The following is a 16221-nucleotide window of genomic DNA, read 5'->3' as shown; positions in this document are numbered from 1 at the left end:
AGCTGCGGAGAGAGGGAGAAGCAGGCTCCCCACTGAGCAGGGAGTCCAATGAGGGCCCTGAGATCATGACCAGAGCCGAAGGCAGAGGCCTAACTGACTGAGCCACCCAGGTGCCCCCCTTCTTAACCATTTAACATCTGTAAAATCTGCATGTTAAGACCCCCTGCTCGGGAAGCCTGGGTGACTCAGTCAGTTAAGCGTCTGTCTTTGACTGGGGTCATGATCCCAGGGTCCTGGGATCGAGTCCCTCATCGGGCTCCTTGCTTGGTAGGGACCCTGCTTCACCCTCTGCCTGCCACTCCCCCTGCTTGTGCTCTCTCTCGCTCACTCTCTCTCTCAAATAAATAAATAAAATCTTAAAAAAAAAGACTCCCTGGGGCGCCTGGGTGGCTCAGTCGTTAAGCGTCTGCCTTTGGCTCAGGTCACAATCCCAGAGTCCTGGAACTGAGCCCCACATCGGGCTCTCTGCTCCGCAGGAAGCCTGCTTCTCCCTCTTCCACTCCCCCTGCTTGTGTTCCCTCTCTTGCTGTGTCTCTCTCTGTCAAATAAATAAATAAAATCTTTAAAAAAAAAAAAAAAAAAAGACTCCCTGCTCTTCCCACTAAGGGAAAGTGACCTTGCCTAAAACAATCCTTTCTTTTTCCTTTTTTTTTTTGCTAATAACTTCCTTGCCCCACTCTCCTTCCTATAAAAACCTCCCCATTTCCTAAAACTTCTTGAAGCTCCTTTCTATTTGCTAGATGGGATGCTGCCCAATTCATGAATTGGGTTTTTTTGAAAAAAAAAAATTTTTTTTATTTTTAAGTAATCTCTACACCCAACGTGGGACCTGAACCCACAACCCTGAAATCAAGAATCACATGTTCCACTGACTGAGCCAGCCAGGCGCCCCCCAATTCAAGAACCATTTAATAAGGCCAATTAGATCTTCCATTTTACTCAGTAGAATTTTGTTTTTTAACACCCCAAACCACTCTCCACTGAAATCCCACATCTCCCACATCTAGCTACTGATCTCCCCTCCATTGCCATGGGTCTTAAAAGATCATAACCTTAGCTTAAAAGATCAGTTCCTTAGCTCCCCAGTAGTCTCTAACCCACAGTGCCATAGCTTCTGCTCCTTGGAAACCAAGGCTGCCAAAACCCCCAGGAATCTTGGACTGTCCCTTAAGAACTTCTAGGGTGTAGGGTGTCATCTGACAAAGTCCAAACCTCTCCCACCCCAGACCCCCATGCTCTTTCCTTTCCAGGCAAGCTGTACCCTCCACTGCTTTATTCTCTTTCTATGTTTGCTACAGGAATGTCTGCCTTTTAAAGTTTGGGGTTTGGTTTTTTGTTTTGCTTTCAGATTTTATTTTTAAGTAATCTCTACACCCAACCTGGGGCTCGAATTTACAACCCCGAGATCAAGAGTTGCATGCTCCACTGACTGACCCAGCCAGGCGCCCCGAAAGCCTGTCTGTTAAATGGAAAGATCTCCACTGTTGGTCTTTCCCTTATCGTTCTACGTGAGGTTTTTTTGAGGTCATAAGATTCCTTTGAGAAGCTGAAAAATGGCAAGAACCCTCTCGGATGAAACACTATGTAACCACAGGGCTGTACAGAAACCACCAGAGCCCATTCCTGAGGACCCAGCTCCCCACCTGCTCCCCTGGGTTGGTTCATTTACTCCTAAGGAAGTGTCCCCCCAGTGAACCCGCTGCTTCCTCCCCTTTCACAGGCATAAAAGCTCCAAAGCTGAGATACACCAACCTCAATCCAGGTCTCTGAAGAAGTTCTGCCCAGGAGAGATCTTATACTAAGAAAATTCAGCATCACTTCACTAGTTGCTCCCAAGCATGAAAGTAGACCTAGTTAACGCCTTGAACTAATATCATTCTAGGTACCCAGTGAATATTTATCAACTGACATATTGCTTTAGGGGTTGTAAGCTTTCCCCCCCCCACCCCCCAAACAGCAAAGAAGTCGCCAGTGTCCTTAGGAATGTTAAAAAGAAAACCACAGGCCCCAAATGGTGTCTCTTAGGTGAACTGAACTGCAGTTTCAACCCCTGAAAATATAACTTTTAGCTAGTCAACACAGAATTTCCTGGTCAGCACTATAAAGTTTACTGATAGACTCCTTCCCCTTCTGCTCCCCTTAGGAAGGCAACGTTGCCTAAAACAATGGATTCTGTACCAAAATTTCCTTTTGCTCTCTCCGTCCTACTTCTGAAAACCCTTCCCTTTTGGGGTGCCTAGGAGGTACAGTCGGCTGGGTGTCCAACTCTTGGTTTCCGCTCAGATCCTGGTCTCGGGGACGTGGGATTGAGCCCTGCGTGGGCTCAGCGCTCAGCATACAGACTGCTTGAGACTCTCGCTCTCTCTCAAATAAATAAAATCTTAAAAAAAAAAAAAAAAAAAAAGGAAAAGAAAACCCTTCCTTTTCTGTAGACCTGTGAAGCTCCCTTCTACTTACTAGATGGAATGCTGCCCATTCATGAATCGATTAGTAAAGCCAATTAGGTCCTTAAATTTTACTTGGTTGGATCTTTTGTTATTTAACAGGAATAATGCTACCAAAGCTGAGGAAAATTCATACTGATAAAGAATCCTATTACAGAGAACATTTTTCGTTGCTATGGTTACAAAATACTGCCATTGTTTCTCAGAATACCACTGGAGGAGTTCAGTAAGCATGGAGTCAGCAACAAAAGGCTGAATTCCTCCTTGTTTTGGTGAACCACATACACTAAGGATCAGAGCATTAGGAGACTCAGCCCTCTGTGAAATTACTGAGATATAATGCAAGAACAAAAAACTGGAAAATAAATCCTATGAAGACCTTGTGGGCTTTGTTTCAAAGTGTAGTTGGCCAGTTTATAAAAACAATACTTAAACAAACAGAAGTCTGATTCTCCAGCTCTCCTGGTTATCTCTGCATAAATAAGATTTAAGGGGTTGTGTGCATGTGTTTTTCCTACTTTTGTTTTGACTAGACAGTTTTCATGAGGGGGAAGAATGCTGTTTAATCACTGTATACTGCAACCTTACTTCAAACCTGCAAGTTGTTTCAAAATTTGTGATGAAAATCCACTCAAACTTTTTCCGTAACAGCTGCTTTCCTTAAACATCAGCTCAGCTTTAATCTCAGAAGGAAAACTACAGAAGAAAAGCCAAAGTAAAATCCTGTTTCCTTTAAAATTCAAACAGATGGGCGCCTGGGTGGCTCAGTCGTTAAGCGTCTGCCTTCGGCTCAGGTCATGGTCCCAGGGCCCTGGGATCGAGTCTCGCATCAGATTCAGTGCTCGGCGGGAAGCCTGCTTCTCCCTCTCCCACTCCCCCTGCTTGTGTTCCCTCTCTCGCTGTCTCTCTCTCTCTCTCTGTCAAATAAATAAATAAATAAATCTTAAAAAAAAAAAAATAGAATAAAATTCAAACAGATGTTTTATGTAACCAAATCAATCCATTATTTGATATTTGAATTTCCTTACACACACCACACTGACTCCCACATTATGTTCAAAAATCTTGCAAAGGTTCACTTTAGACTACTTGGAAAACCTGATCATTAAAGATAATCACCGATTAGTAACTTGATCAATATTGCTCTCAGGATCCAATGTCAACCTTAAATTCAACTGACAACAACAAAATGTAACGAAACTTCACTAACAGTGCTGCTTGACTGGACACACAGAACACAGGATCGTTACAGTGTTAAAAAGAAAACCACACACCCAAAATGGTGCCACTTAGGTTAAGACCCCAAATCAGTAAATGAAGACCTATTACCTAACCTAACTGCAGTTTCAACCCTCCAAAAATGTAACCTTTAACCAGCTGCCATGGAATATCCCTGTCAGCACCGGGAAATGTACGGATACATCCATTCTCCTCCCCTAAGAGGGCGACCTTGCCTAAAACAATGAATTCTTTGCTAATAATTTCTTTTTCCACCCTTCTCTACCTTTAAAAACCATTCCTTTTCCACCCCCTCGACCTTTATTTTTAATTTTTTTTTAATTTTTTAAAAGATTTTATTTATTTATTTGACAGAAAGAGAGAGAGAGCGTGCAGGCGGGGGGGTGGCAGGCAGGGGGAGAAGCAGGCTCCCCTAGGAGCGGGGAGCCTGATGTGGGGCTCGATCCCAGGACCCTGGGAAAATGACCTGAGCCGAAGGCAGACGTTTAACCGACTGAGCCACCCAGGTACCCCTCCCGCTCTACCTTTAAAAACCATTCTACTTGCTAGATGGGATGCTGCCGGGTTCATGAATTAATTAATAAAGCCAATTAGATCTTTAGAATTTACTCAGTTAAATTTTTTTCTTGAACAATAGTTATGTTATAGTTATAATTACAGGCACTGAAAACAATTCAAAAGATAAAATGGGGGCACCTGGGTGGCTCAGTTGGTTAAGCGACTGCCTTCGGCTCAGGTCATGATCCTGGAGTCCCGGGATCGAATCCCGCATTGGGTTCCCTGCTCAGCAGGGAGTCTACTTCTCCCTCTGACCCTCCCCCTTCTCATGTACTCTCTCTCTCTCATTCTCTCTCTCAAATAAATAAATAAAATCTTTTAAAAAAAGAAGATAAAATGGAACTGTCAGTGTTTAGTTCTACCCAAAGCTATTTGTCAGCTCGCCCAGGTCAGCTATAAAGCAACCCAAGAAAACAAATCTGGGTGAACAACCCTTACGCTAACTCTCCAGCCAACATGGCCACCCTCATTCTCTCACACATAAGATATGTGACAGACTTATCTCCCCAACAACCTCAACTTGCCTGACTACACATCTCCGAACGCTCTTTCTGTATCAGCTCACCAGTGAGGAATATGAGCCAACAGTTCCACACCAGCCAATCACCACCCTTTGTCAGTGTGGGGGAGCAACTAGGTGGGCACTTCAGTGCATTCTGCCTGCATTGTACAAAAATGAACAGAAAAGTAAAAGTGCTGATACTACTGATAAGAAGACAGGACTCAGACTTAATGTAACTGAAACAGAGATGAGCACCTTCATACAGCAGGAAAATAATGACTCAAACACCATCTAGATAGGTAGTAGCTATACAAATAAAGGTAAGGAGAAAGATCAAAGTTAAAGAAAATGTTAGAAATGACTGAAATATATTGTCAATGATGGCATCGAAAGGGGGTGTAATTCAGATTTTCTTCATTATTTTTGATCTTTTAGAAATAGAAAAGCACACAAACCTATTAACTTATGCTTATTAAGTACCTTTCACTCATTCAACTTTATTTAACACCTCTGGAGAAGTCATCATGTTTGAAGGCTGAAGAATATCTACACCTGAATGTCAGCCCAAAAAACATTAATGGCTGCAAAGGAGTGGCTTGTGTCTGTTCAAAACTTCCCTGACCAAGGGGCACCTGGCTGACCCAGCCAGTAGCACCTGCAATTCTTGATCTTGGGGTTGTGAGTTGAGCCCCACATTGGGAGAAGAGATTAGTTAAAAAAAAAAAAAAAAACCAAAAGAACAAAAACTCCCTTGATCACCCAATAATTCCACAAAAAGAGTAGGACAAAATACAGCACCTACAGCATAACCCTAATTTTGCGAAGTAAAATCATATATACTAAATATGGGTGGCTGGACTTTAAAATATCAAAATATGGTTCTCTGGGTGATAAGTGTGATGTTTTCCCCCGTTTCACAAATACCCCCCAAAAGTTCAAAAACACACCAGTCATGGATAGAATAAACTTTTGTGCCTGGATCCCTTCCAAGGGTGGAAGCATCACATGATATCACGAGGACCTAACATTTCCAATCACCATAAACAAAGAGCTGTAGGGAGAAAGAGTTTTGTAACCAAAAGCACTCAACAGGGGGTTCAGCGAGGTCATAGTATGAGCTCTGTCTAGGGGGAGAGAGGAAGCCCATACATGCAGTAACCAGGAAACAATTCCTGTCCATCAGATTCCAAGCAGTATGTGCTTTGCGCAGATCTAAGTGCATGTTCAGAAAGAACTTTCAAAGCCAGGGGAAGATCATTACTAAGGAAATGCTTCTTGAGCTTATTTACTTTTTGTACAGGTCTTCATGGACTGCGTGCGTGTGTGTGTGTGTTTTAAGCTCCAGTCTGGAGGTGATCAGATCCCCTGATGACAGCTAACACTTCCTCAGAAGCCACACTCTAAGTCTCCTGCGTGGGCTTTGGTGACCTCTAACTCCGATGAACCCCGGTTTTGTTAACCAACATAGTCATGGTGAGAAATGGTGAAAACTCCCAAGAAATCTTGACACAAAGCAACTCTGCACAAACCCTAGCCAACACCTGAGATATGCCCTGGCCTCCCTTTCTTAGAGCATTTACCAAAGAGGGCTTACAATTATGAATTCTTCCTGTCCCTTTGAGATGTATATGTATTTCCTACGACTCTGGAGTGTCTTCCTCAAGGACCCACATGCCATTCCTTGGAAAAGTAATCATCAAAAAGGACAGTCTCAGTGGAAGGACAATCTTAACTTGCCAACTAGCAGACACAGCTGGCCTAATCACAAGGACACTAACCACGCCTGTAACTTTTCACTTCCCTAACTCTACTGGGCCCCACTCACTCCTCCCTACTCCCTCATTTCCCCTTGAAAACTCTGGGCAAATGGGAATAGAGCTCAGCTCTTTTCCCCACTGTCAGTGGCTACAGAATAAAAGGTTTTCACTGCTTTAACATCAAGCTTTATGTGTCTTTGACCATGGATAGTTCCTGGTGGCATTCGAGACTTAAAACTAACCTAACAGACATTAGAAATGGGCTTTCACTGGGGAAAGTCTCAGTGATTAATACGATCTGGCTGGAAATACCTTGGCCAGGGCATTCATGCCCTTACATGAACTGGCTCGACCACCACTGGAGAGTGAATGTGCAACCGGGAATGGCACCATGGCTGTGATCCATCCATGTGGTCCTGCGAGCTTGGCAGCCTTGGTAGGTCCTGCACACTAGAATACAGCTGCGTCTAGTGATGCAGGTGAACGTGCAAGGTCCATGTCAGTGTACCAAGAAGGGCAAAGAGCTGGGACTTAATGAAGCCTCAGATCAGGTTGCGTGACTGTTCTGTACCTGCCTGCCAATAAACATCTGCATGTGTGGTAGAATTTCATCTGGAAGAAGCTAAACCCTACCCACCCACAACCACTGGCAACTACCAATATCTATCAAAGCAGTCCAGCAGCTGTGTATTCAAAACTGCCTGAGGCTCATGATACACAACGCTAATGAGCAACTGTTACTGATTATTTATACATAATCAGAATAATAAAGGATGGCAGTCTTGTAGTTAAGAGCCCCAACTTGAGTCAGATAGACCAGTGTTCAAGGCCTGGCTCCACCGCCATGTAATATCAGTCAAGTTCATTTATTTCTCTGTACTTCAGTTGCCTCCCCTGCAAAAGGAGGCCAATTAGAACATTAATCGCCCGTTTAGGTTGTTGTGAAAAATGTACGCTATAACAGCGACAGGTAGGTAGACAACAGCGAGCACATTGTGGGCAGGAAATAAACTTCAGCTATTGCTACTACTATCATTAATGCTTACACTTGCCTGGAGTAAATCCTGTCAAGCTTTATTCTCAAATTGCCCTGAAAGCACTGTCTAGATTTTTCAATTACACAACTCATTTCTCCGCTGACAGTGTGTACCATCATTTTCTGTAGCTAGCTTTCCCCACATTTCTACCCCAACTAGCCCTTAAGTTTCAGGAGAGCAAGGAAGCTTTGTTCATCATCTAGTCTTCAGGGACCTGCCACAGCGCTGGGTACCCACAAAGTGTTGAGTGACCACTCTCTCCTGTCATCTCTCCTTCCATTAGCATCCATTAGCAACAGCATAAGCAAAATCTAAGTGCTTATCAGAGTCTGTGCAAAAATAAGATGACCTGGAGAATGTCCAGGCGCAGGTGGGTATTGGCCAGTAACAAACTAAGAGTTTTGGGGTTCCTTACTCTGTGCCAAACCATGTTTTTAGAGACTGTATGTCTAGATCCCATGTATTCCTCAAAATAACCCCAGGAGGTATTATCACACCCATTCTACAGTTGAGGAAAACCAAGGATAATAGAGGGTAGGTAAAATGCGCACATTCACACCAGCCCTGGTTGTCCAGATTACCCAATTCAAACCCTGAACTGAGTCCGTAGCTCTTTTCTGGCTTACACATTTTTCCTAAAGGTCTTCAGTTAAAGTCCCCAAAATTTCTATTACCAACCTCAAATTTCTCCCAATTTTTTTTTTAAGATTTTATTTTTAGGGGGTGCCTGGGTGGCTCAGTCAGTTAAGCGTCTGCCTTTGGCTCAGGTCATGATCCCAGGGTCCTGGCTCAGCAGGAAGCCTGCTTCTCCCTCTCCTGCTTCCCCTGCTTGTGTTCCTGCTCTCGCGCGCTCTCTCTCTCTCTCTCTGTCAAATAAATAAATCTTTAAAAAAAAATTTAAGGGGTGCCTGGGTGGCTCAGTCGTTAAGTGTCTGCCTTCAGCTCAGGTCATGATCCCAGAGTCCTGGGATCGAGCCCCACATCAGGCTCCCTGCTCTGCGGGAGGCCTGCTTCTCCCTCTCCCACTCCCCCTGCTTGAGTTCCCTCTCTCACTGTGTCTCTCTCTGTCAAATAAAGAAATAAAATCTTAAAAAAAAAAAAAAAAGATTTTATTTTTAGGTAATCTCTACACCCAATGTGGGTTTGGAACTCAACCCCAAGATCAAGAGTCGCATGCTCTACCGACTGAGCCAGCCAGGTGCCCCCAAACTTCTCCCAATTTAAACATCCAACTGGGGGCGCCTGGGTGGCTCAGTCAGTTGTCTGCCTTTGGCTCGGGTCGTGATCCCAGGGTCCTGGGATCGAGCCCCGCGTTGGGCTCCCTGCTCAGCAGGGGAGTCTGCTTCTCCCTCTGCCTCTGCCCCCTGCTTGTGTTCCCTCTCTCGCTCACTCTTTCTGTCAAATAAATTCATAAAATCTTTAGCCTCCTATCTCACCTAGTAAATGGCACCATCATCAATCCAGTTGCCGGGGACAAATCCAGAATAGCTCTCATTCCCACACCCCACTCCTAATCCACACAAAAGTCCAATTCTACCTCTAAAATTAGCCCAGAAGCCCACAACACCGCACTGTAAACACGACAGCCTATGTTAAGATAAAACACGCTCTCCTCCTCGGACTACAGCAACAGCAGATGGCCAAGATTTCAGCTCCATCGGGAGGCATTTGTGCTCACTGCTACAGCCTGCTTGCACACAGAGGAGGCAGTTAAAAAATATTCACTGAATGAACAGCTCTGACTGCTCTCCCTGCCTCCACTCTAGTCCCTGATACAGCTGAGTCTTCACAGCTCCCAAAGTGATCTAAGCGTAAATCAAACCACAGCCCTCACTGGAACGGGAACAAAACCCGAACTCCAAACGTGGCTGACAGTTGCTGGCCACATCCAGACCTGCCTGCCTCTCTACCTCATCTGCTTCACTGATGACACCCTGGACTCCCTTCCGTTCCCCGAAAACCCTGAAAGGCTCCTTACCCAGACCTTGCCATGGATGCCTCTCCTTACTGATCAGTCTCAGTTCCAGGAGCATCTTCTCAGACAGGCTTCCCCAGCAAGCTACCCAAAGCCCCTCTGCCACCAGGTCTGGTTACAGTACTAGTACTGACCGTTTCATTGTTAACATGTTTATGGGATGCCCCCACCCACAACGGGACGACTGAGGGCAGAGATGATGTCTGCCTGGCTCATGGCCCTATCCCTAGCTCCTGGCACATAGTAGGTGCTGTGATATTGTGATATAACCAGAAACAGAGATTTGGTTTTCCTCCTGGGTATGGGAGGCCCAGGAGACTTGTGACTGGCACCTGAAATGCGGGGCGAGACAGTCTTATCCGACTAAGCCTGTGGTGTCATAACTGAATTGAATTGTTGTAAGTCCAGTTGGTGTGCGGGGAGTTGGGAAACTGGTTGGTGGCGGGGGGGCGGGGGCTGAGGAACCCTACACATTTGATATCAGTAATGCTGTGCAAGGGAAGCCTGGGTGGCTCAGTCGGTTAAGCATCTGCCTCCAGTTCAGGTCATAATCCCAGGGTCCTGGGACCGAGTCCCACATCGGGCTCCTTGCTCAGCGGGAAGCCTGCTTCTCCCTCTGCCTGCCACTTCTCCTGCTTGTGTGCTCTCGCTCTCTCCCTCTCTCTCCCTGACAAATAAATAAATAAATTAAAAAAAAAAAAGAAATGCTATGAGTAAAAACAGTTCATAGGTGCTCAAATTAAACAAACAAGATTGGTAGAATAGAAAAACTCATTCGTTCATTCATTATAATTTAAAAAAAATTTTTAAATGAAAAGATTGGAAGACTTAGCTTTTTTTTTTTTTTGACAGAAAGAGACAGCGAGAGAGGGAACACAAGCAGGGGGAGTGGAAGAGGGAGAAGCAGGCTTCCTGCTGAGCAGGGAGCCCGGTGCGGGGCTCCATCCCAGGACCCTGGGATCATGACCTGAGCCGAAGGCAGACGCTTAACGACTGAGCCACCCAGGCCCCACGGTAGACTTAGCTTCTGATGGTGTTATGAGGTTTTTTTTAACGTACACTCCTTAATAGCCCCATCCGGATAAAATCAGTGTCATCAACCCCTCACTGCCTTGAGACCCACCACAGTGTTGCCTCAAGCAGCCCAGAGAAAGCAGAAGTTAACTTTCCTGTGATGAATGGCCAGGATTTGGTTCTTTCCAAAGTCCTGAGAGGGGGATTTTAGAAACAAGTCATTAAATCCTGCCAAAATATCAACCATACCAATAATTCTTTTACAAGACCACTTGAGTACTGGTAATCATTTTCAAAGCCCTAAATTAGCTGCTTGGAGTCACAGAAGGCCTCAAGGGGCTTTCAAAGGACTAGGGGAGGACAAATGCCCCTAAATATCTGTAATTACTAAATAATGGGAAGTGTGGCATCAAATTGGAAAGCATCTCAAACAACAATTAAAGATTTGCAACGCTTTGAGATTGAGAACATTCAGAAAATAGCCTTTCCCATCCACCTTGGTCTCAAAAGCCCTGGCAAGGTGGTAAGCATCATCTCTCTCCTTGCCTGACTTAAGGCAAGTCATTACACCTCAAGTTAAAAACCTCAATTTTCAGGAGGACCTGGCTGGCTCAGTCAGTGGACCACGTGACTCTTGGTCTTGGGTCGTGAGTTTGAACCCCAGGTTCGGTATGGAGATTACTTAAGAATAAAAACCGAAGAAAACCCACAAAAACCTCAATTTCCCCATGTTTGAAAAGGCCAACGTGAATGCATGCCAAGTACTGTATTAGACCTCAAAAACCAGGATAACTTCACATAGCCACTGGAAGGGGAACAGATTATCTGCCAGTATAATCGGCCAGTTACAGAAACTCACAGTTGAACCCCTCCATCACTTACGGACTGGCCTTGATTGCCCTAAGGCTGAATGTATTAGAAAGCAAGAACATCCCAGTACCTGAATGCCCCCGGAGTTGGATTCATTTGAAAAAACACACCATTAAAATTGTGTACAGAAATGCTGTACAGACTAGAGAGGATAGGGAGGAGGCAGCTCCGCATCCGAAGACTTTACCTACTTCGTAGTTTCTTACTCAGCGGGAAGGTGTAAAATTAGCATTAAAAGAGTTAAAACCTAGTAATTCTCCCCAGATGCGCTACTAACCAGCAGGAGTCGCCTATCCCAAGTAGACATGTATGTTTTAAGATATTATATGTGTGTAACTGGCAAGTTCAGTTAAAAGGAGGGACGGGAAGGCTCGCGCTCTGCCCAGGCAGCCGGGCTGCGTCCAGCCAGGGTTGCGTCGGGAAACTCAGGAAGCAGGGCTGAGTGTTCCCTGCACCCGGCCCTGAGCAACATAGTTTGGAAACAAGGTTTCGAGACGTTCTCGAAGGCACAGAGCCAATGCTCTAGGTTTGCTAGATGCCAAGTGCAAGCTGCCTGGGCCATATGATCCGAGTTTTGTTCGCGGCATGAGAAAGGAGACGTTGCCCAAACGCACGTCTTTTTCTGGGCTCTTCGGGTAGGCAGAGCCGGTGGGCTACTGAGCTCAGCACCACACACTCGTGCCAGGAGGAGGAGGGGAAATTCTCCGGGGACAGTCGGGTTCCTTCGCCCGAGCCCTGCCTGCCCCGCCCTAAGCGAAGTCCCTAAGACCTGACCGGAAGACCTCGGGGTCTCCTCTCGGGCTTCCCCGTGTCCCTCCAGCCCGCCCACGGCACAGGGTTTCCCCGACGGCTGCCCGCCGTGCTCCGGCCCGATGCACTCATCCAGTCTGCGCAGTGTCAGCCCCAGACGACCCACCCCCCGGCCCACTTACAGCCGCGGATCTGGGGCGCGCATGCAGGGAAGCCGGCGGTGGCCTAGGCTCCTGGTCCCGTAGTCCGATCCATCGCCCCCCTGACCTCCCCCCCGCTCACCTGGCCCGCACAGCACTGCGCTGACATCGCGGCGGCCGACGACCACGGGCTGACTCGCCCGCTCCGCTCCGGCCCTCCTGGCTACCTCCAGCGGCGACCGCCCCTTTCTGGAGCAGCTCACTCCTCCACGCCGAGCAGCCCCAGGCGAAAGCCAGGCACCGCAGCCTGGGTGAAAACAACCACCGCCAAGCCCCGCCCCGCCGCTGCAGGCCCCGCCCGCCTCCTCGAGCCACGGCCACCCTCAGCCCCGCCCCGCTCCCGCCCCTTCCCGGGCGCTCCGCCTCCGAGCAGGCTCGCCCGGGGCTCGCACTTCCGCTGGCGTCAGGCGGCGGGGCGGCGGCGATCACTTCCCGGTGCGGCGCTGGGCTCCGAAGTCCGCCCACCGTCGGGCGGGCCCGGCGTCCCAGTGCTCCTACGCACGCCGGTGTGCCAGCGCTCAGTCTGCCTCCCTCCTCCCTCGGCTCCGATGAAAGAGCTGATGGCTAACTCCTGTAACCTCAGATCCTTAACTGAGCGATTGCGGAGTGACCTGCACCGAACCGACGCAGTAGGGACGGACCACCGAGTGCTGGTCAGCTCTCTGCCTCGCGCCGACTGAGATCTCCCCTGGATCCCTGTTTCTGAAATCCCTTTATCTCCCTCCTCTGCCAGGAAAACTAAACAACTTGGGAGAAGTCCCCACTTCCCAAGCTTCTTTGAAGCCATGGGCACTTGGCTGTTAGGCCCTGTCTTTCCCAGGGCACTTTGGGGGATTCGGTGAGAGCCCTTTTCGCTTCCCTGGATATTGATCTATTTTCCAGCCTCCATCCCTGCCCATGGACTCACTTTGCATCCCTGCTTCCTTTCACCCCACCTCACTTTAAAAAGGGTCCCCAGTAATTGCTTATTACATGCAGAAGATAGCGCCCCTAGTTCTCCCTACCCAAATCTGCTCTCCTCACAATCACATCAAGAGAGGAGGGGGGGGGAAAAAAGAGAGGAGGGGAAATCGGAGGGGGAGACGAACCATGAGAGACAATGGACTCTGAGAAACAAACTGAGGGTTCTAGAGGGGAGGGGGGTGGGGGGGATGGGTTAGCCTGGTGATGGGTATTAAAGAGGGCACGTTCTGCATGGAGCACTGGGTGTTATAGGCAAACAATGAATCATGGAACACTATAATATCAAAAACTAATGATGTAAGGTATGGTGAATAACATAACATAATAAAATTTTAAAAAAATAAAGAAAAATGAAAAAAAAAGAAGAGTTCGTTATTATGTACTTCGCCCCAAGCCCTTTTACTTAAAACATAACAGTACCCATTTTAGAAATGAGGCTCTGAAGTTAGACAACTTGCCCAAAGCTTCACAGCAAAGCTGAAGAAGCAAAATTGGGCCTGGAATTCACTTGCCGGATCCCCTTGCGTTCGATGCAAGTCTTGCCCTTAAATGAACTCGCTTCCAAGACAGAGCCCTTGGCCAAGGAGTGTATTGTTGGGCAGAATACAGGCTGGAGAGTGGGAGGAAAGTCGGATGGGAACTGGTCCTGAGGTTTTATGAGCTGTGCAGGATCTCCTACAATCTCAAATGCCGGAGTTTAGAGGAAGAGAAGTAATAGAGCAGGACCTACTCAGAGCCATGGAAAGTAATGAGAATTGGCTCTAACTAAAATTTGGAAATAATAAAACAGAAAAAAAATTTAAAACAACATAAATAGTAGCAGACCAGCGCAGCACCCTGCTCCCTGGTGGCCCCCAACTCATCCACTGTGGCCCCATTTCTCACCTGGGGAGATTAGTTGGACACCTAGAGTTTCTGTCCAGGTGGGAAGAGCTAGGCAGCTTCTGGGAAAGGGGAGGTGTGACATTTACATATGTTTGAGCTGTCTGGGATCCAGGCCTCCTATCCAGTTAAGGAAACTGAGGCTCAAGAAGGCAGAGAATTCTCACCAGCAACCACTGGGATAGAGGCAGAACTGGTAGAAGGATCAGGCCTCCTGACCCTGAATCCTGTGCTCTTTTTGCCAAATCCATGCCAATGTGGGAGGGTTCTATATCGATGCCAACCTCCCAGAGAGCTAACACAAGAATTAATAACCCAGGGATTTGTCAACCCTGCCCCAAGGTATGGAAAAGCAGAGTGGAAGCCTGAGCTTCCAGAGTCAAGAAGTTGCAAATTTTAACTCTATGGAGAACTGGCTGGACCACCACTTAGTCTCAGTGTTACCATCTGCAAAACAGGGCTAATAACACACTCTCCACCGATTAGATAAACTCACCCCTACAGACCATGCTGAACAGGGCCTGGCCTTCTTAAGCACTGACTAAATAACAGCCTTGACTGGTATTAATAACCAAGTTTAAAGGATAAGAAATAATCTGTGCAAGCTGATACCCCCCCTCCCTGCTGGAAGAGCTCACAAGAATGTGGCCTTGTGTGGAGCTGTACCACCTTCCTAGCTCTGAGGTTGTGCGGTTACTATTTAAGGTCTGGTTGGTAGCATCCTTTGCATCTGTGCTCGGTTAACAAGAATAGAAGTAATGTCAGCAGACATAACATAAAACAGTGACACCTTAATTCTATTTTAAGTGCTCTGAAGACTTTTCGAGAAAGACAGATGTACATGGTGCTCCTAACATGTAGATACGTTTACAGTCCATCTCTTTTGATTTGGATTTTTCAGGAACAAGCAGTAATATCCCTGCTTTAATAAGACTAGCTCTTGGCAGACCATGTGAAATATTTCAACCACAAAAATTTTCTTAAATTAACTAAATTAGCTCCTTTTATGCCCATATAATTATATATGTATATATGACATATTATAAATAACCAGCTTATAATTTGCGTTTTTTTCCTCCTGAATTTGAAGTGCTTTTTTTGGTTTTTAGTTTTTAGGAAATAGAAGTCAATGTTGAGTTTTAAAACACCACTCACTGAACTGAAAACAGTGGTATACACATATTATTAAAGAAAAAAGCTAGTCATAGACACCTACAAAACTTCATTATAAATTTAATGTCCAGTTCAATAATGGCTTAAAAGCAAATAAAATTAATTATTCCAATTCCCTAAAACTTTCTCAACTTTGGGGAAAAAAACACAACAAACCCTAGTGGTGCATTCTGTTAGTTTGGGTTTTTTTTTTTTAGTTTTTTTTTAATTTATTTTTATTTTAATTCAATTAATGTATTATTGGTTTCAGAGGTAGAGGTTAGTGATTCATCAGCCTTATATAATATCCAGTGCTTATTACATCATGTACCCTCTTTAATGTCCATCACCCAGTTACCCCATCCCCTAACCCTCTCCCCTCCAGCAACCCTCAGTTTGTTTCCTATGCTTAGGAGCCATTTTATGGTTTGTCTCCCTGTGTTAGTTTTTATTTTTATTTTTTAAATTTATTTTTAAAGATTTTATTTATTAATTTGTTTATTTGTCAGAGAGAGAGAAGGCGAGCACAAGCAGAAGGGAGGGGCAGAGGGAGAAGCAGGCTCCCCGCTGAAGACGTGGGGCTGGATCCCAGGATCCTGAGAACATGACCTGAGCCAAAGGCAGATGCTTAACGGACTGAGCCACCCAGGCATCCCTCCCTCTGTTAGTTTTTAAATATAAAAGAAAAGATCTCTCTAATCTTCACTTATAAACTCTCTAGGGACCTCAAAGTAGTAGTGGAAGTTGTATTAATTTCAATTACAATGAACAACGAAGTATTCATTTAGAAACAAAGAGTTATAAATTGAGGACCCCAAGCAAAAACTAATCAGAACCCTGTAGTGCCCTCACCCTACTCCTTCTGGGAAGTTCATGCT

General features: G+C 46.1%; 1 protein-coding gene across 3 annotated transcripts in view; it reads right to left on the bottom strand.

The window, feature by feature from the left end:
- The window catches only part of SERINC5 (serine incorporator 5), a 99039-nt gene extending 86435 nt beyond the window's left edge, over positions 1 to 12604 (bottom strand). Inside the window, exon 1 of one of the 3 annotated variants that reach the window (XM_078067131.1) lies at positions 12429 to 12604. In XM_078067131.1, coding sequence (XP_077923257.1) covers positions 12429 to 12455 — 27 coding nt within the window. In that variant the 5' untranslated portion in view covers positions 12456 to 12604. The remainder of the gene's footprint in view (positions 1 to 12428) is intronic. The other 2 variants (XM_078067133.1, XM_078067132.1) reach the window with 2 other exon arrangements.
- Between the last annotated feature and the right edge of the window lie 3617 nt (positions 12605 to 16221).

Source organism: Halichoerus grypus, chromosome 2 (assembly GCF_964656455.1).
Source record: "Halichoerus grypus chromosome 2, mHalGry1.hap1.1, whole genome shotgun sequence".
NCBI lineage: Eukaryota > Metazoa > Chordata > Mammalia > Carnivora > Phocidae > Halichoerus > Halichoerus grypus.
This window is presented reverse-complemented; position numbering and strand designations above follow the sequence as displayed.